The 21,437-nt window shown below is 51.6% G+C and overlaps 1 protein-coding gene across 2 annotated transcripts in view; it reads right to left on the bottom strand.

Moving 5' to 3' along the window:
- Nucleotides 1–1,087: 1,087 nt before the first annotated feature.
- Nucleotides 1,088–21,437, bottom strand: part of GCN1 (GCN1 activator of EIF2AK4) — a 59,156-nt gene continuing 38,806 nt past the window's right edge. For both annotated transcript variants that reach the window (XM_079942588.1, XM_079942589.1), the window contains 21 exons: nucleotides 20,682–20,902; nucleotides 19,189–19,257; nucleotides 18,849–18,987; nucleotides 18,564–18,760; nucleotides 18,221–18,363; nucleotides 16,818–16,935; nucleotides 16,489–16,704; nucleotides 15,290–15,454; nucleotides 13,381–13,542; nucleotides 13,004–13,096; nucleotides 12,661–12,804; nucleotides 12,292–12,561; nucleotides 11,937–12,050; nucleotides 11,238–11,468; nucleotides 9,233–9,426; nucleotides 8,985–9,099; nucleotides 7,069–7,165; nucleotides 6,552–6,700; nucleotides 6,054–6,161; nucleotides 4,621–4,839; nucleotides 1,088–4,092 (listed from right to left, as the gene is read on the bottom strand). In XM_079942588.1, the coding sequence (XP_079798714.1) occupies nucleotides 3,967–4,092; nucleotides 4,621–4,839; nucleotides 6,054–6,161; nucleotides 6,552–6,700; nucleotides 7,069–7,165; nucleotides 8,985–9,099; nucleotides 9,233–9,426; nucleotides 11,238–11,468; nucleotides 11,937–12,050; nucleotides 12,292–12,561; nucleotides 12,661–12,804; nucleotides 13,004–13,096; nucleotides 13,381–13,542; nucleotides 15,290–15,454; nucleotides 16,489–16,704; nucleotides 16,818–16,935; nucleotides 18,221–18,363; nucleotides 18,564–18,760; nucleotides 18,849–18,987; nucleotides 19,189–19,257; nucleotides 20,682–20,902 (3,290 nt within the window). In that variant the 3' untranslated portion in view covers nucleotides 1,088–3,966. The remainder of the gene's footprint in view (nucleotides 4,093–4,620; nucleotides 4,840–6,053; nucleotides 6,162–6,551; nucleotides 6,701–7,068; nucleotides 7,166–8,984; nucleotides 9,100–9,232; nucleotides 9,427–11,237; nucleotides 11,469–11,936; nucleotides 12,051–12,291; nucleotides 12,562–12,660; nucleotides 12,805–13,003; nucleotides 13,097–13,380; nucleotides 13,543–15,289; nucleotides 15,455–16,488; nucleotides 16,705–16,817; nucleotides 16,936–18,220; nucleotides 18,364–18,563; nucleotides 18,761–18,848; nucleotides 18,988–19,188; nucleotides 19,258–20,681; nucleotides 20,903–21,437) is intronic.

Below are 21,437 nucleotides of genomic sequence, written 5' to 3'. Positions count from 1 at the left end.
ATACCTCAACTGTACTCATAAAACAGGGACAGGCTCCTGGCCTCTCCTGTCGGAAGCACTGCTCCAGCAATGACAGGGGAGTGCTTTCCAGCCCAGGCACAGTGAAGCCCCAACCATGTGCTTACACACCTCTTTTTCAGTGTTTTAGATATTCAAATGCAGTAATCACTCTGCAAGAAAAATCTGATTTTAAGTTAATAGCTTTTCAAACTTCAGGCTCAAAACATTAACATCTGTAAATTCTGGGTCCAGCAATTACCCCCTGGATAAGAGCACTGCACTTGCGACGCACCTTAAATGGTACTAGGTGCCCACTGTTCAGTCCATTTTTGTCAGTATACCTCACTTTAATCACATCTTCCACATATGCAGCACCTCCCGCGTGCCCAGCCATGTATGGAGGGCATTACCTCATTCACTCCAGACAAGCCTGTGAGGCTTGTCACTGTACTGTCACTGTACAGATGAGGACATGGGCTCAGAGAGGTTAGGGGACATGCTCTGGCTTAATATGTAGTGGTCATGGTTTAAACCTGACTTCCAAGTCTGTGCAGCTCCACTAGGGCGCTCTGTACTAGACTTTTTTTTTTTTTTTTTTACTTATTTTTGGCTGCGTTGGGTCTTCGTCGCTGCATGCTGTCTTTCTCTAGTTGGGGCAAGCAGGCTCCAGAGCGCAGGCTCAGTAGTTGTGGCGCACAGGCTTAGGTGCTCCGCGTCATGGGGGATCTTCCCGGACCAGGGCTCGAACCTGTGTCCCCTGCACTGGCAGGCGGGTTCTTAACCACTGCGCCACCAGGGAAGTCCCTGTACTAGACTTCTAAAGCAATAGCTGCGTTTCCTTAAAAATATTTTAGAACCTAGATCTTTAAGTTAGGCTGGCTCCTGTTTTTCTTATTGTTCTTATTTAGAAAGAATAAGAACATGTAGCAGTTAAAGACCAGTCTGCACAGAACTGTACTCAGAAGAAAAACATTCCCAACTGTCTGTCTTGTTTTGAGATCAGCTCTCAGTAAAATAACGTCCCCAAATCCCTGCCAATAAAATAGTGTTGACCCTGCAGGTCCCTTGCCCTTCTCCCAAGCCCTCCGGCATCACAGCAGTGGGACCAAGGGAACTCACCTTTGGTTCCTAGAAGGGACATGAACCATGTCACACTCCCCAACATTTTAAAATAGTCTTGACGCCCATGATTCCAGAGGCTCCTAGAGTTAAGGGTTGAGAATGCTGTTTAGTTGTCCCTGGATTAGCTAAAGGCACACCATTTTGTCACTGCCTTTCAAACACATGGCAGAGAAAGATGGGAGTCCCCTCTCTAGAGGATCATGGAAGTCTTAGAAATGTCTTTTCTAAAGACAGCAAGGGTCCTGTACGTGGGGTTAGGTATGGCTCAGCCCACAGAGCTGCCGGGGGAGGCCTGGGGTGGCTCAGGCCCCGGGCCAGTCACCTGGAGCCGCCTCAGCACTTTACCTCATGTGCTGCAGGATGTGAGAGGCCTCCAGGCCCCGGCCTAAAGAGTGGCAGGTGCTTGTGCCCAACTAGCCAGTTCAGTAGGAATAAGAGAAAGGCTAAGGATATGCATGACTCTGGGGACAGACCGCCACTTATTAGCCTTGTGACTTCTCTGTGCCTCAATTTCCTCCTCAGGAAAACAATAAGAGAAACTACTCCGTAGGTTGAGTGGATTAAGTGAAAAAAATGCCAAATGTCATCTAATTACTATTAACCCCCAAAAGATAACTTTAAGACATATGGAGAGCTTCCACTCCAAATTCCTCATTATACAGATGAGAAAATTGGCCTAGAAACGTTGGGTGACTCGTCCAAGGCTAAACCAACCACCAGGGCAAATAGCTTTGGTCTCTGCAGCTAAGCTCCATTTCCTCCAGGATGTTCCTTCAGTCTGGGCAGCTGTTTTCAGGACTGCTATGACTCTGGCCTGATGGGGTGCCCTTTGCCTGCTCCATCATCATGGCTGTGACAGCCCTTCACAGCTCGTTTCCTGGGAGCTCACACCCTCCTTCCAGACTCAGGAAATACAATTCAGTATGTTCGGGGAGCCTCTGAGTCATCTCCGTCTGTAAATCAACCTTTATCCGTCTATCCTGAACAGAGAGATCTCATCCTCCTCCAGTTTCTGGAACTGGAACTGGTGTTTTTCCTTTGGATTTTGCTTACTGAGTCTCTTCCACCTCTAAGTACATCAGGCTCCCCTCCCAACTTCAGACTGGGGACTGAACACCAGAGGTAGACATAAGCCTCTAACATTCTAGAGGAAACACTGAAGACTTACCTCAGGGGCTTAAAAGAGGTCTCCCAGCCCACACCCCCTCACATAGGAACTTCATCTGCCTCCCCACAGCTAACTGGCAGAGGTGACTGCATATGCAGACGGCTTGCTGGACATATGCCCCAGGCAGCTGGGAGGATGCTGATGACCATCTGAATCCCAGAAGCAGAGAACAGTTACCATGGCTACCAAGAGCTGTAACTATTGGCTGCCTTGGCTATGGGGATCAGCTCAGCTGACCTCTCAAGGTCCCTTCCAGCCCTGGGATTCTACATTTACAGTGAGCCTGATGAGACCGTGTCTGCTGCAAGAAAATAGGAAGTCCTGTGACATATACGGCTCAGGCATACAAAGCAATTATCTCAGAGGTCACCTTGTCTTATTCATCAGAAGTGCTGAGTCACAAGGCTACTTTCTATCTCTGCTGCATCATTAATAAGCAAAGCCTTGCTTTTTTTGGTATAGCACTTCAGGCCCTTTATAAAGTGAGTCTGCGACCACCATGTTCAATTTTTCTTCCTTTTACAGCTCTGACCAGAAATTTTGATAGAAGTTTGTCCCATATCGTGACCAGGGAAACAGCCCAGAAACACTTGCGTCTCTGGGCCCGGAGGAGCGTGCTCCATCAGACAGGACGTTTGGATCACGAGCCTTCCAAGAACTAGGAGGAAGGAAGTCATTCATAAAGGAGGCAGATGCTGAACTGCAACTTTGGTTTCCTCTGGCAATTCTGATTACAGGAATGTGGTTTGTTCTTATTCCACAGAGGGGAAGAGTTTCTCTTTAAAACTTGACTCCCAGAAGCTCCCTACCGGTCTGAGTCAGGACAGAGCAGGGAGGTGGCTAATTCGACCCCTGTAACCTCCACAGCAGGTGAGAACACAGGCCTGGCTGCACCCCCCTTGATACCCGACCTCAGGACAGAGAAGTCTGTAGATATCTACAAGACTTCCAAGAGCAGGAGAGAGATGCCCAGAAATCAGACTGCTGACTGTGCTTATGAAAACAGCTGCAAGTCTTGCCTTGTTCCTGACGCAGGAAGCTTCATGTTTAGTGGATGTTTGGAGATTTTTTAAAATCTGCTTATCAAGATTAAATCAAAGCCTTTATTAAACATCCCTCCTTCAAACCACCTGCATTTAAACCTATACCCCTCTCCTGACTTGCGAACTGCTAGGGCTATGTGTGTGTCATTGTCACCTGGAGGGTCAGATCCAGTTGGGCTACACAATGCTGAAAAGCCACACCAAGGCACACCACACTGGACACACCTCCACGGTTCTGTGCCCCTCAGGATCTAGGCAAAGGTTGGCAGCACTGGCCCTGGGACCAGAGCTCAAGCACAGGAGACCAGGAAGCTGAAGTCTGAGCCTCCTTGTTCCAGACCTACATGCAGAACGGACAAGCAGCTCTTGGTTACCACTGGGTGAGGCTCACCAATGTGCTTTTCCTTCTCGTCTCCAAAGAAAAGGGTGAGAGATGGAGGAGGCAATTTTCAGTTGTGTGTGGGTTTGATTTAAGGCTTTGGCTGTGGTCTGCTGATAATATTAAAATACTTTCTGGGAACGCCATCTCCTAAGCTCCCCATCAGAACAAACGTATTTCCAAAAATGAAAACATTGAACAAAGAGGTGGAGCTGAAATGCTGATGCAGAGCCCAGTGGACAGGCCCAGGTCTGTCAGGTCAGGATGGTGTCGTCCACCTGCTCCGTGGAGTCGGCCTGGCTGGCCAGCTTCTTCAGAGACCTTCGGTTGCATTCATTCAGCACCTCCAAGCTGGTCACGTCCAGGATCTTGCAGAGGGACTGGGGGGAAGATGGAAACAAGGAGACGAAGTCAGAAAATATGGCTTCAGATTTCTCCAATCAAAGACAAAAATGAATGTTAACCCAGGACTAGAACCACTGAGGTGGAATCTGGCAAAATAAGGGAATCAGATGGATCCAGGGAAAGCCAAGACAACCACTCATCACGCCTTTCACGTGGTGAGGTATTGTTCAGTGCTTTAAAGGTTGCTCAGCGGGCAGGGGACTGAGTGACAGGACTCTGGGCCTCAATGGGCAGCACTGTGGGATCTGTTGTAGGGCTGTGTGCCACGTGAAAGTCTATTTGAAGAAGGGACTCTGCTGCTGAAAGACGTCTGAACACCTCAGGAGTAGAGGAGTGTGTTTTTAGGCACCAGACCCGTCACTCGACTACAATCTGCCTGTCAACACTCATGCATACGGATGGGGTGGCAGTGAAGAGTGATGCTTAAACACTGTCATGCAGAAGGCCTGCAAGGCCAGTGCCCACAGACGCCCAGGGGAGGCACGCCAGTCCCAGATTCCCACCTGAAACACCTCTTCTCCCTGCCTCATCTTGAGGAGGTTGACGATTGCCTGGTCGCTGTAGGCCCTGACGACGGTGTTTTTATCCTTGGTGTTGTCAAGAAGAGCCTTCAGGATGGGCTTGATGGCCTGGGGGTCCAGGGCAGGCAGTGGGTCCCTGTTTGCCCACCAGATCATCTTCTCAGCCACCAGCCTGATGTCACTGGATGGGTTCTGCAAACACTATGAATAGGAGCGCAAGGCTTTCAGCCAGGCACATCCAGTCTGTTTCTCAAAGCAGCCCAGACTCTGCCCTGACACTCTCTTCATCGTGGAAACTGACCCCACTGCTCCCCTCCGATGCCATCCCCACTGTGGGAGGGTAACAACCAGGTGTGATTCGGACCCTATTCTCTTCCACTTCATCTCATGCCAGTCTCTCCTTTGCTCACCACTCTCGGCCCACGTGGGCGTTCAGCTTCTGCAAACACACCATGCTGCTTCCTGCCTCGGGCCTCTGCACTGGCTGGTCCCACTGCCTGGGACGTGCTTGGCCCAGATCCTCGTTTGGTTGGTTCCTTCTCATCCTTCAGGGCTCAGCTCAAACGTCAGCCTTTAGAGGTCTCCCCGACAGCCCCATCTAAATCAGAGCCTTCCCACAGGCTTTTTGTGTACCTCCACCTCCAGAGATCCTGTCTGCCCTGTTCACCTCTACACCTTCAGGGTCTAGCCCGGCTGGGCACACAGCAGGTCATCAGTAATAAACGCTGATAAAAGCTGCATGCAGGGTGATGCCATCATACAGGCTCAATCTAATCAGGGCCCTGTAAACTCTCCACTGTGGGTGCCTGCAGGGTGGTGCAGTCAGCCTTGGGAACCTCACTACTCAGAGCGAGGTCAGCGCACCAGCAGCACTGACATTGCCTGGGAGCTGGTTACAAAGGCAGGGTCTCAGGCTCGGCCGCATCTCTTAGCATGCAGACTCTGGTTCTGTCTTGTGTGCACACAACCGTTTGAGAAGTGTGCTCTATTACACAGGGGCTGGGGCCTCGCCATCAGGCTCCCCAGCTTTCCTCCTTGGGTCTCACAGCCACCACAACAGCCACCACGACAGCCATACTAGTAAGTGTCATGCCTGCTAAAGGCAGGCAGGGAAGAGGAGGTTTATTAAGATTTGAACCCAGGTCTGCCCCAAAGTTTGCAAAATTGGTGTGCCTAGAAAGAATGCCTAAAATGGAGGTTCTTAGCGTGATTTGGGGTCATAGGTCTATTTGACATCCTGACAAAAAGTTGGGCACTCCTCCAGAGAAAAGCTCACACACGACTCTTTTGCATTCCAGCCCTATGGGCTCAGAGATGCCGCAGGCTATCCATGGAGAGCTCCTAGAATACAGAGGACACAGCTCTAGTGTTTTTTGGTCACGGGTCCTTCTCACAAGCCTGGCTGCCCTGCTCACCTTAATGAACAGGCTGGAGAGTTTGGCTGGCAGCTGTCCTCCTCCTGTCTCGATGTGATGCTTCATCAGGAAGCCCATGCCCCGGACCCCGCTCACAGCAATGGGGATCTGTGGAGAGAGGAGAGAGCTAGATGGGGTGGCCTCCGGCTCCGTCCCCGGGGCAGCAGGGCCAGGCACCAGCCCTTCCCCAGGACTTTCCAGGGACCCTGCCTCTTCCCCACCAGTCCCCACCCCCCGGCAGCTCTCATGGAGAGGGTCTGCCGTGGCTGTGAGGCAGATGAACCAAACCCGAGTCACTAGTTCCCAGGTCAGGAATCAGAGACCTTCTGACCTAGAAGGGACCTCTAGATGCTCCAACCCAAACTCCTCACTGTTCAGATGATGAAACTGGGGCCCAGAGAGATCAAGTACTAGTCCAAGGGCACAGTAAGTTACTGGCAAAGGTAAAATTTGAACCCAGGTCTCTGAGCACCAAGTCTGGCTGCCCCAAAGCCTTACCCTGTCTGCCATGGCATTGCTGAGGATCATGTCCTGAACTTCACTGCTGTATCTGCCTGCACAGAGTCTGCTGGGAGCCACATTCACAGCCACGGAGAGAGCCAGGCTCCGCCCGTGCCGAACCATCCAGTCGATGCCAGACACGTCCGCTGGGTGCAAGGACACACTGGGGTCAACCTGTACCTCACAGCATGGCCCACCACCCACGAAGCCCACCTCGCCAACCTGAGACTCATGTGGCAGCTCAGAGCCTGGCAGAAACCCCAGTCCACGCTGCACACAGGCCTCCCTGCCCCGAGTGGATGTCAAGCAGCCATCCCTCACAAACTGCTCCAGACTGTGGCTTGTGTTCTTGGAGCCGAAACACTCGGGGCTGCAGAACCCCCAGAAACTCCATTTTGTTTTAACAGCTGAATTTCCAAGGAGAGGGTGGTCCCACTGTCAGAAGACCCTCTGAGGGGAAGGGGAGACAGAGAGGCCCTGAAAAGAAAGCCCCCCGTGGACACAAGAGGCCTACCCAGCAAGTACTGCTGAAGAACAGTGTTGAGCTCCTCTTCCGTCAGAAAGGCACACAGTTCCCCCAGGCACCCAGCTGAGGAGATGCGAGTGTTGTCCTGACGGAGCAGAGAAGGCAGTGAATGGGGATGCAAGCCCACACGGGCTCCGCGGGAACAACATTGGAAGGAAGGCGGACCCTAAGTCCAGTCCTCCCTCCAGGCACTCCACGCTCCCACCGCCAGAGCGGGACTGCCACTCACTGCAGCTGCCACTTGGTGCCGTGTTAAAAATTACACACCCAGCACTTAATTTTAGAAAACTCCAGCCTGTGTGCATACATTAATCATCATCGTAATAGCAAGAATAACTATATTTACATAGCACCTTTCTTCTTACAAGCCTGAATGCTTCATATTTATTATCTCAGTTACTATCAACAGCCCTGTGAGGCGGGGAGGGGCGCGAGCTCCCGCCCACAGTGCCCAGGAAAGGCGGTCAGAGAACCACTTGGAGCTCCACCCCCAACCCCACACCCACCACCGAACCGCTCATGTGGCCGCCTATGTCCAGAGAGACTCCCTGCTGCCCCGACATTACTCAGGTTTGTCCCGGGAAGTTAAACTGAAGAGCTGATCAACCCAAGGCAATAGGTAAAGGCCGAGTGTTTTGTGTCAAAACCAAAGCCACGTACATAACAAGCCCTGCTGCTCTCCCTGCCAGCTAACTACGGGACACCACACAGTGGATTCAGGTTATGTGCTACAGTATTAGGAAGTGCCAACTTGGCGTGCCTCCCCCAAAACAAAACAAACAACCAGAGCCTCAAGGGCCCATGGGGAGGCATCAGCTGGGCTGGCACTCTGGATTGCCACCTTCGATCCAGCGCAAGTTCTGAGCGAGAGGGTGGTTGGCCAGCACCTTGGGCCTCTGAGCTCCCTGCCCAGGTGCCAAGCAAGGCTAAAGCTGGCTCTCTCTGACACGACAGCCACTCTCTCCACTCTGGATCTATTTTAAGCTCCATTGTGGTGAAATGCAAATTGGTTTACATACTAACTTTTGCTTGCACTGTGCATGGCCCTATAAAAACCGTGACAGACTGTGACCAAAAGAAGGTGGAGTCTCCCATCTGTACCCCAGAGAAGGCTAGAGGGCCGTGATAGTCGGCCCCATGCATGGGCAGACGACGGGGTGTAGCTCCATGTGAACCCAGGGGCCTCTCTCCAGAGATCAGCCCCACAGTGTACATCTGGCCACGCAGCAGAGGGCTGTCAGAGGGCAAAGAGAAAATTCTTCTCAGAGGCTCAAGCCCTCCTGGGCCCGCTACAGCACTGGGCTGTCAAGGGGTACTTCACAAATGCTTCTAGACGGGGTCAGGAAGGGCTACAGTAACGGCATCAGAACAGAACCAGGAGTCACGCGGCTCAGGTGCTGGTTTTGACTCTACCACTTGCTAGGGTGCAGCCCCAAGTGAGTCTCACCCTCTCAAACAGTGCTAAGCCCTCCCACCTGGACAGACACCAGACAGTTTCCTGAGGGCTGTGCCCATGCTTCATTTACCTCTGGGCTAGGCCCTTCAGCTCAGCAAATGTTTTCTAAACCAATAAACGAAACTCTTCACTTTACAACTGGGGAAATGAGGGGCAGAGAGGGAAAATGACTTGTTTAAGACTAGAGGACAAATGAATGAGAGACCTGGGACTTTAAAAACCTTACTTTCCTTATCTATACAACACATCATCGATATCAATATTGATATCAAGACGCGCCTTGTCTCCCTCACTACCAGAGGCGTGGTAAACCACAGAGTGATACGAATATCGGGAGTGATTATCACTACTGACCAAGTTCTTCTAACACAAAGCAGAGATGCTAACCAAAGGAAAGAGAAGGGAAACCAGCCGAGCCCCCCAGCCCCACGTCCACCTGCCACTGTACCTCGTCATGTCCCAGCGTGCTCAGCAGGAGTGAGACGATGCTTTTCCGGATAACCACGTCCACTTTGGCCCCTGCTCCCTGAATCACAAACCTCAGGGCCTGAAGCATGGTGTCCCTACAGAACCAGTACACCCAACTTAAAACCTGGCTCTGCTTCACCTATGCTCCCGCCGCACAGGCAGGGCCCGGGCTGCTTCAGGAGCTGCCCGGCCTCCCCACGGCCACAGCTCTCCCCACCAGGGCCTTACCTGACACCCGGGTCCTCCATGACCCGGATTCCGTTCAGCAACTCTGTGAAGAGAGGATCCACCTTGATATGGATGGAGATGAGCTTCCCTAGTGCATCAGCAGCCTTCAGGCGCACGCCCCGGTTAGAGTCCTGCAGGGCTTTGGTGAAAGTGGTCTGCAGCTGGGGCAGGAAGGGCTTCAGGGCAATCCCAACCTGTTTGAGAGACCCACACCCAAAAGCACAGCTGAGGTGGAGTCCAGGGCCACAGTGCACTATAGGCACAAAAACAAATGATCACAAACCACCATAAGCTGCCCTGGCTCCCACACATAGGCCAGGAATAGATGTCCCGTTAAGGCAGGGGCGCCCAGCACAGAGAGGTCACACTCAGTCTCCTCTTCCGTTTTCAGCATCCTGCGCTGCACTGGGAGGATGACACCACCAGCACCACCACCACTACCACCACTACCATCCCCCCACCAGCGCCACCAGCAGCACCACCACCAGCAGCACCAGCACCAGCACCACCACCACCACCAGCACCACCAGCAGCACCAGCACCACCACCACCACCAAGGGAGCCGTGGACTTGGCTTAGTGAAGCCCTGTCCACGTGGACAAGTGACTCGAAACCCTTGTCTCCAAATACACTAGAGCAGGCTGGGAGACGCTGTCAGTACCATGGAAGAACATTTTAGTGCAAAGACAGGGAAATGGACCAGGTGTGTAAGGGCAGGTACCATCTACTGAGCATTTAACATTCAGCCTTCAGAACAATCCTATGAAACAGCCTCAGAAGGTCATCCTTGTACACATGTGCGCCCCCTCATTAACAATCCATTCTAATCCCCGACCACACATAGAAAAACAGGCACATTTGTGACAAAATACAGATGAGTCCAAGATGAAAGATTTACTTATTGCTAAATGGGAAAATCAAAGTAGCTGTTTGGAGGTTCAATGCCAATTAAAGTTTGGAGATACTGGGGTCGGGGTTTTGCAGGCAGCTGGGAGGCAGACCACAGAGTGAAGCTGGCAAACCTGCGGCGGGAACCACCTGCCTATGGGTGGCACCTGGCTTGTGGCCTAAGGGACAAATTCCAGGAGGGAAGGGCTCCATTTGTATACAGAGTTTAAAAAAACAAAACAAAACACAGAAAAGAACAGCACAGAATGTAAAGATGATACTTAATTTAAAAGAAAAAAAAAAAGACTCAATTTCCTACAGAATGAGGCTGATGCCCACGATCCCATTTTTTATCTGGGAAGATGCTCCCCACACTTTTCTCCCAAAAGGAAAAAGCTACAAATCTTAAGCTTTTGTTCCCAAACCTCAAGTAAGAAATTTTTTTTTTTTTAACAACAACAAATCCTGGCTGTTTATGCTTTTTTAAATCCAAAGGGCTTAATTATTACACTATAAAACATCAGAAACAGTTAATGTGTTCAATCTTTGCTTCTGACACTTTGGGCAAAAACTGAAGTTAACTGCAGTTGATCTCAGATTTCCTTTTCATTCTCTCCTCAGATTCTTTTCACCTCATTTATGAGGTGGTCATAAAGAAGGGAAATGTTTTTGAACAAGGTTTTAATTGTATTTACATGGCCCTGGATTTTGTCCTTTGACCCATTTATAAATAATAGCAATTAACATGCACTGGTGTGTCGAGTGCTTAGAATGTGTCAGGCCTCGTGCCTGATGTTATTTTATCTGAGCCCTGTGTCACACCGCCCTTCGAGAGGCAAGCAGTCTTAGTACTCTCAAAACACAGGTGAGGAAACAGGCTCAGAGGCTGCGTAACTTTCCCAAGGTCATTCTGGCCATACAGCTACCAAGTGGCGGACCTGGAATTGACCATGTGCAGTGCGTCTTGACTCCAAAGTCTTAACTCCCTCTGCTCTGCCGATTCCCCAAGATAAGCTGTCACCCCGCCTCTACGGGACACCGCGTGCCAGCATCCTACACACAAATCCATTCTTTAAGGCCTGAATGGACTGAGAGTGTGAACTCATCAGTCACTCACCTTGGCCAGCAAAAGGCTGAGTGTCTCAAGCAGAGCCGCCTTCACGTTCCAGCTGAACCGGTCCCCCAGGATGCGAATCAGAGGGCCAGTGATGCTGACCACGGAGGGTCTCAGGGCGTCCGCTGAGGTCAGGCGGATCACCAGGCCTAAAGCTTTGGCTGCTTCCTCTTTCTGTTCTGGGCTGCCAGTCAGGACGCCCTCCCGCAACACTGGAAGGATGGAGGTTACTCCCTGACAAGAGAACCACACCTGAGAGTCAAATCTCAAAGGTTCTGGGCCCAGGTGTCTCCCACCCGAAGCAAGGAGCTCCTGTTAGCCAATCTCTCCTCAACTCCATGAGAGATCGATTCAGGCCGCCAGGGTCGCAGCCTGAGATGGTGCTGGCTGGGGAACAGTCTTGACAGTGACAAGAAGAGCAGAGTCCCAGCAGGCCTACCACACAGGGTACCTGCACTGCTGTCACTCACTCACTCTGTCTGAGGTGGCTTCCACCACTTAAACCGAAGATGATGAACGCTGTCCCCAAGGGGTCACCACAGGGAAGAAGCACGCTGCCTGTGAAGGTGCAGAATGGCACCTAGAGCAAGCACTAAGCCAGATTAACACACGGGCTGCTCCAGCGGCCCGACCTCCTGGGACCCAAGGGGAAGGCGGAGGAAGACCGCATGCCTGCCGCACCCTGCACGGGCCCTGGCTTACCTTCTTTGGAAGGCAGAACCCTGGCACGTGTTCGCCTTTGCTCTCATTCCCTATGAGCCGGATTTCTTTGTGTAGTTCCTCAATTAGTGCCAGCTGGTTGCCAGCATCCAGTTTCTGTGGGAAGCCGGGAAAAAGCAGAGAGGATGTCAGAGTTCTAGGTAAAACCCTCTCAAGGCTGTTTCAAAATAATATAGCAGGTGGAAAGGTGTGGGTGGGAGTATAGATAAGACTGCCCACGAATCGACAGATGCTGAAGCTAGGTGACAGGTACATGGGGTGCCTTAGGAGTCTAGTCTTATAAGCGCCTGGAATTGTCCACAACCAGAAGCTGGCTGTGGGGTCCACAGCTCCTCACCTTGGTGATGGCATTCAGGGCATCCCAGCTCTCCTCCAGAACCACAGGGCTGGAGTCGTTGAAGAGGCGGATCAGGCCTGAGACCAGGCTCCGCAGGTGGCTAGTGTAGTCCACCTTTGAGCGGGAACAATAGATGTTGAGGATGATGGCAGCAGCCTGCCTCATGCCCACTTCAGGGCTGCGGGTGGCTTCCAACAGATCCTCGATGATGATCCGGTGCCCGGTGTCATCTTCTACCGAGAGGATCACAGCCTGACAGTTGGCCATCTCCTAAAACCACAGGGGATGCCTCGGCTGAGCACAGCTCCTCCAGGACAGGACAGGATGGGGCAGGGTTAGAGAGCCTGCAGGAGTGACTGTGACACTCACCAGCTGCTCAGCTGGAGTCCCCAGCTTCTCCTTCAGGGCCAACATGACCGCCGGGAGGATCACGCCAAGATGACGGGTCAGGGCGTCGCCTGCCACAGACGAAAGGAAAGCCAGCACCCGGGTATTGACAGGTGGGGTCGTCAGCTGCGGAATGATTAACAGCAACTCAATGGGTGCTGCCCTGTGCTGGCCGCGGCGCTAAGCTCTGGGAGATCCCATCCCACTACAAGAGTCACCAGCCTCTCCCAGCATCTGAGTTCAGAGTTGGCCTTCACGCAGGCCCGGGGAACAGTGATGTGGCTGTGGCTTCTGGGCCAGAGGGTTGCCACGTGTTGGGACTTACCTTGGGCACGAGGTAGGGCAACACCACACGGCTCTTGATGGCCATCACTTGCTTCAGACCATCCAAGGCAAATTCTGACACCTCCTCATCATCCTGCAGAGGGGCAATGGGGGCAATGTTCAGAAGCCGGCTCTTGTCTCCACCTCCACTGTCTTGGACCGGCCGGCGCCAACGTCCTTCTCCAGTCTCCTCCCCTCCTCCCTCTGCACCCACATGGACTGACTGTCAAAGGAGAAACACAGAGCCAAATCCCATCCTGTGCACCCACTCCCTCTGGGGCCCACACTGCGGCTGCCTTGGCAGAATCAGCCCCCCGCGTGTTGCCTCTACAGAGATGGTAAAAGCCCGATTGGTAGGTGTGGGGCAGAGCCACTCACCAGCTGCTTCAGTAAAAACGGGAGGATGTCCTCCAGAGCCTGGTGGCCGATGGTGGAGTGCAGCTGCTCAAAGGTCTTGGCCGCCGCCTCTCTGACCTCCTCCAGCGGATCACACAAGGCCTTCCTTGCCGTGGGCACAAGGGACTCGGAGAAATACAGCACCTGCAACGGTACAGGTGTACTGAACCCGACGTGGCAGAGGGAGAGGAAATCAGCAGGGGGGCGGTGAGGACCTCTGGCCCAGCCAGGCCACCGCTGCTCCCTGGGCTTGACTTTTTTTTTTTTTTAACTTAGATGGTTTCTGTGGAAATGCACAAGTATGAAAAAGCAGAGAGGCTGTGTAATCTACTCCCAAGGAGCCTTCACCAGACTTAATAATTAATAGCCTGATTTTTTCCGGCAAGTTCTCCAAATACTCTGGTCTCCTACAGGAACTTCAAACTCGTTCTCATGTCAAGGACCCTAGTGATGTGGCCTCCACTCCCCAGACTCTTTTGCTCATCTTCATAGGAAACTCCGAGTCCTTCTTCAAGTCTCAACTCAAATACTTGCTCCCTGGGACTTCCCTGGTGGCACAGTGGTTAAGAATCCACCTGCCAATGCAGGGGACACGGGTTTGAGCCCTGGTCCAGGAAGATCCCACATGCTGCAGAGCAGCTAAGCCCACGTGCCACAACTACTGAGCCTGCGCTCTAGAGCCCGCGAGCCACAACTGCTGAGCCAGCGTGCCACAACTACTGAAGCCCGCATGCCTAGAGCCTGTGCTCCACAACAAGAGAAGCTTCTTACTGCAGTGAGAAGCCTGCGCACCGCAACGAAGAGTAGCCCCCACTCGACGCAGCTAGAGAAAGCCCTGGCGCAGCAACAAAGACCCAGCACAACCATAAATAAATAAATAAATAAAAATAAAATAAAAATTGAAATTGAAAAAACCTTGCTTCCTTATGAAGTCTTTGCGTCTGCAACGGGGCCAATGACAGCTCTGTTTCCTCTGCAACCAATTCCACCAAAGCAACGCCCCCTATGAATCTAAGGACTGAATATGAATATGGCCACCAGCAAGGCCTCAGCCTTTGGGGCACTGACTATTTAATGAATCACAGCTCTTTTGGTGACAGAATTTACCTTTATTCTTTGAAAAATGCAAATATAAAACCCCAAATGTAATACGTATACTGATACACACAGGAGGAGAAGAATCCTGTAAATCAGACGAGGCTTTTCAGGCTGAGCAATTGGCTACGTGCTCGAATTTCTGACCCGCCACCCATTCATTGCTTTGGTGCTTTCATCCCAATCGAGAGCTCTATGCCTACTCTCAACCTACTCCCCACGTTGGGGAGGATCAATGTTTGGAGGATCAATTACCGTAGAAAAGTAGGGTCAGTGAAAAGGACTCCAACCCTCTTGAATGTAGCTGCTATGGAAACAGTCTCATTGCTGGAGACAATGCGTTTCCACCCACTGGGTACTCACTCTCATCTACTCCGCTCCCTCTGAGAACGAGCACACCCTCCTGCTCTCTGCCGCCCTCCACCACTCACACACGTGCACCTCCTTTCTCCGCTAAGTGCACCAAACGTGTTAACTGAACTGATGTAGTGACACAAAAGGATTACTCTTGGAGCAACCTCAGGAGTGGTGAGGGAAAGACTATCTCCAATCTCCAAAAGCTACTCCAGGCCTCTAAATCGCTTAGGTCTTATAGCCTGTAAAACTGATGGGAAAGCTGAGAGGGAAATTCCAATGCACTGCGGCCCTGCCGGCACCCCGCTGCCAGCAATGCCCTCTGGAGCGAGGTTCGCATGTCCCTGAGGGTGAAGTGTCGCTAGTGGTGCAGTTTGTCCTGTAACCTCCCTGGCCCTCTGAGTCAGGTGCAGGACCCGCAGGGCCCTGCGGAGATACTCACGGCGTCCCGGCTGGTGGACTTCATGATCTCGCTCAGCCCAATGCACACTCCCTGCCTCTCGTCACTCTTCCGAGACCTCAGGCCTTCCTCAAGGATAGGGATGATCTCAGGTAGGATTTTCTCCCCTAACTTCCGGACGAGATCTCCCAGTGTCCTGGCTGCAATCTGTCGGCAGAGCTCAAGTCAGGACATCGACTCCCTGCAAACCCCAGGGCACCCCATGCACAACTCCAGAATGAGGGCCCTGGAACCTCCCAGACTTTATCCAAGCCAGACTTAACTTTCCCAAACGCTCTTACCCCTGGAGAGCCCCCACGGTGCTTGCAAAACATGACAAAATAAAATGATCTCTCTGCGTCACACACACCTACACAACCTAAAGCAAAAGCTGGCACCTTATATACGACCAAGAAACTCATCATGTGCTGCCCAGTCAAGGGCCGATTTCCCTGGATCAAAAACTGGGGCCTAGAAGTCACTTAACCCTCATGCTCTTGCCCAGGAAAGCGGACCCTGAATTTGGGATAAACACTTTAAGGAAAAAAACTCATCTCCTCTGAGGCCTCATGCAAACCCTTCTTCAGAGCCAAATACACATCTGCTTGCCAGGGATGGGGGTTGGGGGTGGGCCAAAGAGGACTGGCAGGAGCGATCATCAGCCCTGGTGGGCCTCTCCTCCAGCTGCACCGGCCTTCGTTCAGCCCCTGCTGTTGGCCGCATTCCTGCCCACCTCATGGCTTGTGCACATCCCATCCTGGTATCTCAAGCACTAGTCCCTTGGTCTGGAACAGTCTTTCATCACCTCCCCACCCATTAATGCTCACTCATCGTTCATCTTCAAGCATCACTTCTTCTGAGAAGGCTTCCCTGACCCCCAGCTGGTTGACCTGTTATAAGCATTAGCAGTGCCACATAGCACTTGCCATAGTTGCATTTTCCATCTGTTTTTGTGATTATTTGATTAACATTCATCTCCTCTACCAGACTGTAGCTCCACGAGGCTGCCTTTCTTCTCCACTATCTCCCCAGGTCTTGGGCCGCTGCTTAGCACATAGTAGATGATAAATATTTGTTGAATAACTAAGTAAATAAATAAATGCTCCCGTGTTAGATAGGGGACCCTAGGGACTCTCCCATCCTCTGCAGGCATCAGAGGCATCAGGGGCTACTTGGTCAGAAGCAAGGCCTGCGAAACTTACCGTTCTCTTATCTGCACACGTGCTGGCCAGGAAACCCAACAGGAGCCCAAAGAGGGTGGGCAGGATCTCACGCAAGGTGCGGGGGGTATTGGAGACCACAATCTTCCAGACGTGCAGGGATGCTTGCCGCACAACCAGCTGGGTGTCAGAGCGGCCCATGTACAGGCCTGCTAACACCCGGTTCCGCCGATCTACCCCCAGGGCAGTGATGATTGCCTGCAACAGTGGAAAGAAGCAGAGAACACGAGGTGGTGAAGCCTCCACAGTGTGAGTGCCAGGGAGTCTCCCTACCATCAGCAGAGGGAGGAAAATCAAAATAAGGCACACACCTTGTTGGACTGGGCAGTTCCGAAGTTATCATCTTCAGAGGCAGTTTCTGTGGTCATCTTCCCTGTGACTCCTGAGATGTGGAACAGGAGATCCCCAAGGAGCTGAACAGAGCTGAACCTGAGGAGGCCAAGAACAGAGTCACACAGTCACAGGAGGCTGTCTCAGTGCACAACCAAGCCACTGGACAGAAAAGAGAATAGAAGGAAATGTACCCAAAACACTCATGGCGGTTCTCTTAGAACAGGAGAGGTCACAGACGATACTCATTTCTTTATAGTCTCCCACATATGTTCCTTCCAAGTTATCTACTAATGAACATTACTTTAATAATAAAAAAGGACATTTTTTAAAAGCAGATACAAAAATTTCTATAATAAAGTTATTAAAAAGACAGAAGAGAGCACAGAGGGAAGTATTAACAAGAAACCAGGAATGTGGATCATCAGAACTACAGACATAAGGAGAGGCCTAGAAGGATAAACTTTTGTTTCTCTTCAAATTAAATTAGATTTATTGTTGTTGTTTTTTTGGCGGTACGCGGGCCTCTCACTGCTGTGGCCTCTCCCGTTGCGGAGCACAGGCTCCGGACGCGCAGGCTCAGCGGCCATGGCTCACGGGCCCAGCCACCCCGCGGCATGTGGGATCTTCCTGGACCGGGGCACGAACCCATGTCCTCTGCATTGGCAGGCGGACTCTCAACCACTACGCCACCAGGGAAGCCCAGATTTATTGTTTTTAATGATTACAGAAATACCATATTGAAATTGAAAATTCAAACAATACAAAAAAAATATAAAGAGAGTGTAAACAATCACCCAGACTCCCAGCACCCAGGCAACCACTCTGACACTCCAGTGACACCCTTGTACACATCACCCTCCCACACACACCATGTGTGAAGTGGGCCTGCACCACATACACCGGGCCATGGCCCGCACCTTTCCATCAACAATAGGTCGAGGAGCTTTCTGTGTCAGCTGACATAGTCCTTATGCCATTCTTTGTAATGGCCAAATCAAAGTTCATGGTGTGGATGTGCGATGACTTTTGTAAACCTACCTTCAGTTTTTCAAATGATAAACAATACCGCAACAAACATCCTTCTAAATACATCTTTAAGCACTTGACTAAATATGTCCTTGCAATAAAATCCTAGAAGTAGAATTTTCAGATTAAAAAGCATTTGCATTTAAAATTTTGACACAAACTGAAGGACTGAATAGAGAAAACTTTTTAGAAGAGAATTAGAATTGAAGACACTGCTATGGGATACTGGAGTTACAAAATGGTTAAAAGTGAGGGTCTGGAAAAATTGAGAGTTTTTCGCAGCATTTTGCTTTTCATTTCTCAGTTCCCCAAACACAGAACTATGGCCACTGGCTCTTTCCGCCTGAGTTCTCACCTTATTCTCCAGAGGTCGTCAAAGAGGCCTTGCTCCAGCTGGGGCAGCAGCAGGGCTATGGCCGTCTCGGCGTACATGGAGATGACCCGCTGGCCCGCACGCAGAGCGGTATCACGCACAAACTCGTTCTCATCAGCAAGAGCCTGTGCACACAGAGGGTGGGTCAGCCAGAACTGCCTCCCCCTAGGCACCCAAACCTAAGAGGAAATGGGACTCCCTGAAGAGCAGGATGAGGACTCCTGCCACCCAGCCCCAATTGGCGGGGAGCCCTAGCTCTCTGGGAGAGCGCATGTGTCCTGCCCTCCTCAGTAATTCTATCCTCAGCATTTTCGCTGGTGCCTACTTTGAGGATACAGGGGATGATGGGTCCCACATAAGGAGTGAACTTGTCCCCGAAGGTGATGGGCAGGTAGTTGAACATCATGATATAGCCATCTCGGACGTGGGGTGCAATGTCCACTTTGCTGGCTGTAGCCACAATTTCTGGCATCAGCTTCTCCAACTTCTCCACCCCCAAGCCAGCCATGACCTCGGCCAACCCTGCAAGAAAAGGACAGAATGAGCCCATCAGATCTAAGGGTTCCCAGAGGGCACTGCCGGTCTGGCCCCTGGGCCCGCCCTGCCTCACCCTGCGCAGCGCCTGAGCGATCCACAGAGCTCTGCTCATAGGTCAGTGTCTCCATCAGCCACGGCAGCAAGTCCTCAAAGCATGACTCCCCCATGCCCTTCACCATGGCTCCAAGAGCCTTTGCAGACACCGTCCGCACCTGTCAGGTAACCAAGAGCAGGGATGGTGAGGAGATGTGGCTCAAGACCAGGTGACCATGCAGGAGCAAGGCGGGGTGCCCTAGGGTCTCCTTCCCTTTACCAGACAGACGCAAATGCAGCTTATAGGGAATTCTTAGGAGTCAATTTTCTGGGACTGGGCTAAAATAACGAGCTCCTGCCCCCTCTCCTCCCAGACTCACCTCAGGTACAGGATCCAAAAGAGAAGCTTTCAGACCAGGCGTCACGCTTGGCAGGTAAGGAGCCAAGTCCTGCAATAACAGAAGAGGTGGCTCAGGGGAGGCCCAATTCCGGCTTTCTCCAGCCCTGCTTCATGGTGGACCCTGACCACACCATTCTGTTGGCTAGGAGCGCTCACAGGGGTGCTTGTCACTGGCAAAGAACCCCCATCACTCCCACTGGTTCCTTGAAGGCCCATGTGATTGCTCAGGGAAACCTACAAGGGACCCCAGGCCCACCCTCAAGAGGTCGAGTGAGCCCCCAGATGCAGTTCAATGCTCTTCCTCCTCCTGGGACCAAGGGCTGCCCAGACTCAGGAATCTAGGAAATTCTTTTGGCACTCCTTTCAGAATTGCATTATCATCTTTTCACTCTCTTCACCTTAAAAGGTTTATGTCTCTTGATACGGCATTCAGCTTTCAGAAACAGTTTTAAATATAGAAAATGCCTTATGTTCACTGCAGCATCATTTAAAATAGCAAAAAACCTTGGACACTGTATGACCAACAATAGAATTATATAAGTTATGATATATAAACTCGTTGGAATATTACATAACTATTAAAAACTCAGTTTTATGAATAACTTGCTATAACTTAGAAATACATTTATGTTTGGAAATATCTTTTTTTTTTGCGGTACGCGGGCCTCTCACTGTTGTGGCCTCTCCCATTGCGGAGCACAGGCTCCGGATGCGCAGGCTCAGCGGCCATGGTTCACGGGCCCACCCGCTCCGCGGCATGTGGGATCTTCCCGGACCGGGGCACGAACCCGTGTCCCCTGCATCGGCAGGCGGACTCTCAACCACTGCGCCACCAGGGAAGCCCGGAAATATCATTTTTTTACATGTAATTTAAAAACATTAACAATAATTATTTTAGCTTTTGGAGGGCTATGGATAAAATTTTTTGGTTTTCCAACTATCCCAAATTTCCTAGGATTGACTAACTTTCCCACTTTATCTCTTGTGCCCATAGCCTCAGCAAGCAAAGCAGATCTGTGGTAGTGAGATCACACATCCAAGCCCCTAGGAGCAAGTAAACAAACAAAGTCAATCTCCCAAACTAGGCTAATTTCCTCTGAGAGGCTTACAGAAGCAAATGCTTTCAACAAGAAAACACCGCAAGCAGTCAAAGCAGCAGCCGGTTTCCCAACACTCCTGAAAGGTCGTCAAAGGCAAGGCTGGACCTTTCCTCCCTGTCAATCTATAAAAGGAGCCCAGTGGGACAGGCCTCACCTGGGGTCTGAGCTAGTAAGGACTTGTATCGCTATGTTCTGGAAGATGCCCAGAGAGCCTAGATTTCTACCCTCCACCCCCAAATGGTCCATTTCTCCCCACAAATATAATCAGGGGCCAAATGCTCATAGCTCTCCTGTGTCTACTGTCAGTAGGGACTCTGTGCCCTAAACCAGCATCCATTAGTCTGTCCTGTACGAGCCCCAGATAGGCTGATACCTTCTGGTCTGTCAGGGAGTACATGTTGCCAATGATCTGGGCTGCCATCTTCCGTGTGTCCGTGGAACGGTCCTGGAAGGCTCTCTGGACAATGGGCATGATGAGGGCCAGGGACGGGGCATCAATGAAGTGGACAAACTTGGTATCCAGCAAGGTCTGCAAGCACTTCTGGGTCTTCCGAGAGGGGTCCGTCAGGGCATCCAGCAGGACTGGGGCAATGGCTGCATGTCCAAACAAGAGAGAGGCTGCTTTGTACAAGTCTATGGTGTGGCAAATCTGCTGGATCCCCAGCACTAGAGGGAGCCAAAAGAGAAGGGAGTCCAAGGTCACCCCTCCCTAGAGCCCCGCGAATCGCCAACTGAGGAAGCCAGCCTGTCTGCAAAGAGCAACTCTATTCTTGCTCCCCAAGAGGAAGCGGTGTGGGGACAGCAGCCATCACCCCTTTGCACTGCACAGTTGTGGTCTGGTGGGGCACCTGTGGGCTAGCTTCAATGGCACTGAGCTGCAGCCTCAGTGCTGGGCCTCCGTGGGAGAGCTACTTGGACAACATGGATCTTATTATTCTGGAAGCAGCAACCCAAAGTGGTCTTGCGAAAAAACTGTTTGGAGACACCAAAGGCCCCTGAACCAGTGGTGGGAGTGAAGCACACAATACTCAGAGCAGCTAAGCCCAGGTACAACAAGCTCTCAAAAGTTCAGCACCATCAGCCCAGCAGAAGGAATTCCAAGAGGAATACCTGGCTTATCTTTTCCACA

The sequence above is a fragment of the Stenella coeruleoalba genome, assembly GCF_951394435.1.
Source record: "Stenella coeruleoalba genome assembly, chromosome: 14".
NCBI lineage: Eukaryota > Metazoa > Chordata > Mammalia > Artiodactyla > Delphinidae > Stenella > Stenella coeruleoalba.
Note: the sequence above shows the minus strand (reverse complement) of the source record. Positions and strands in the feature narration are given on the sequence as shown.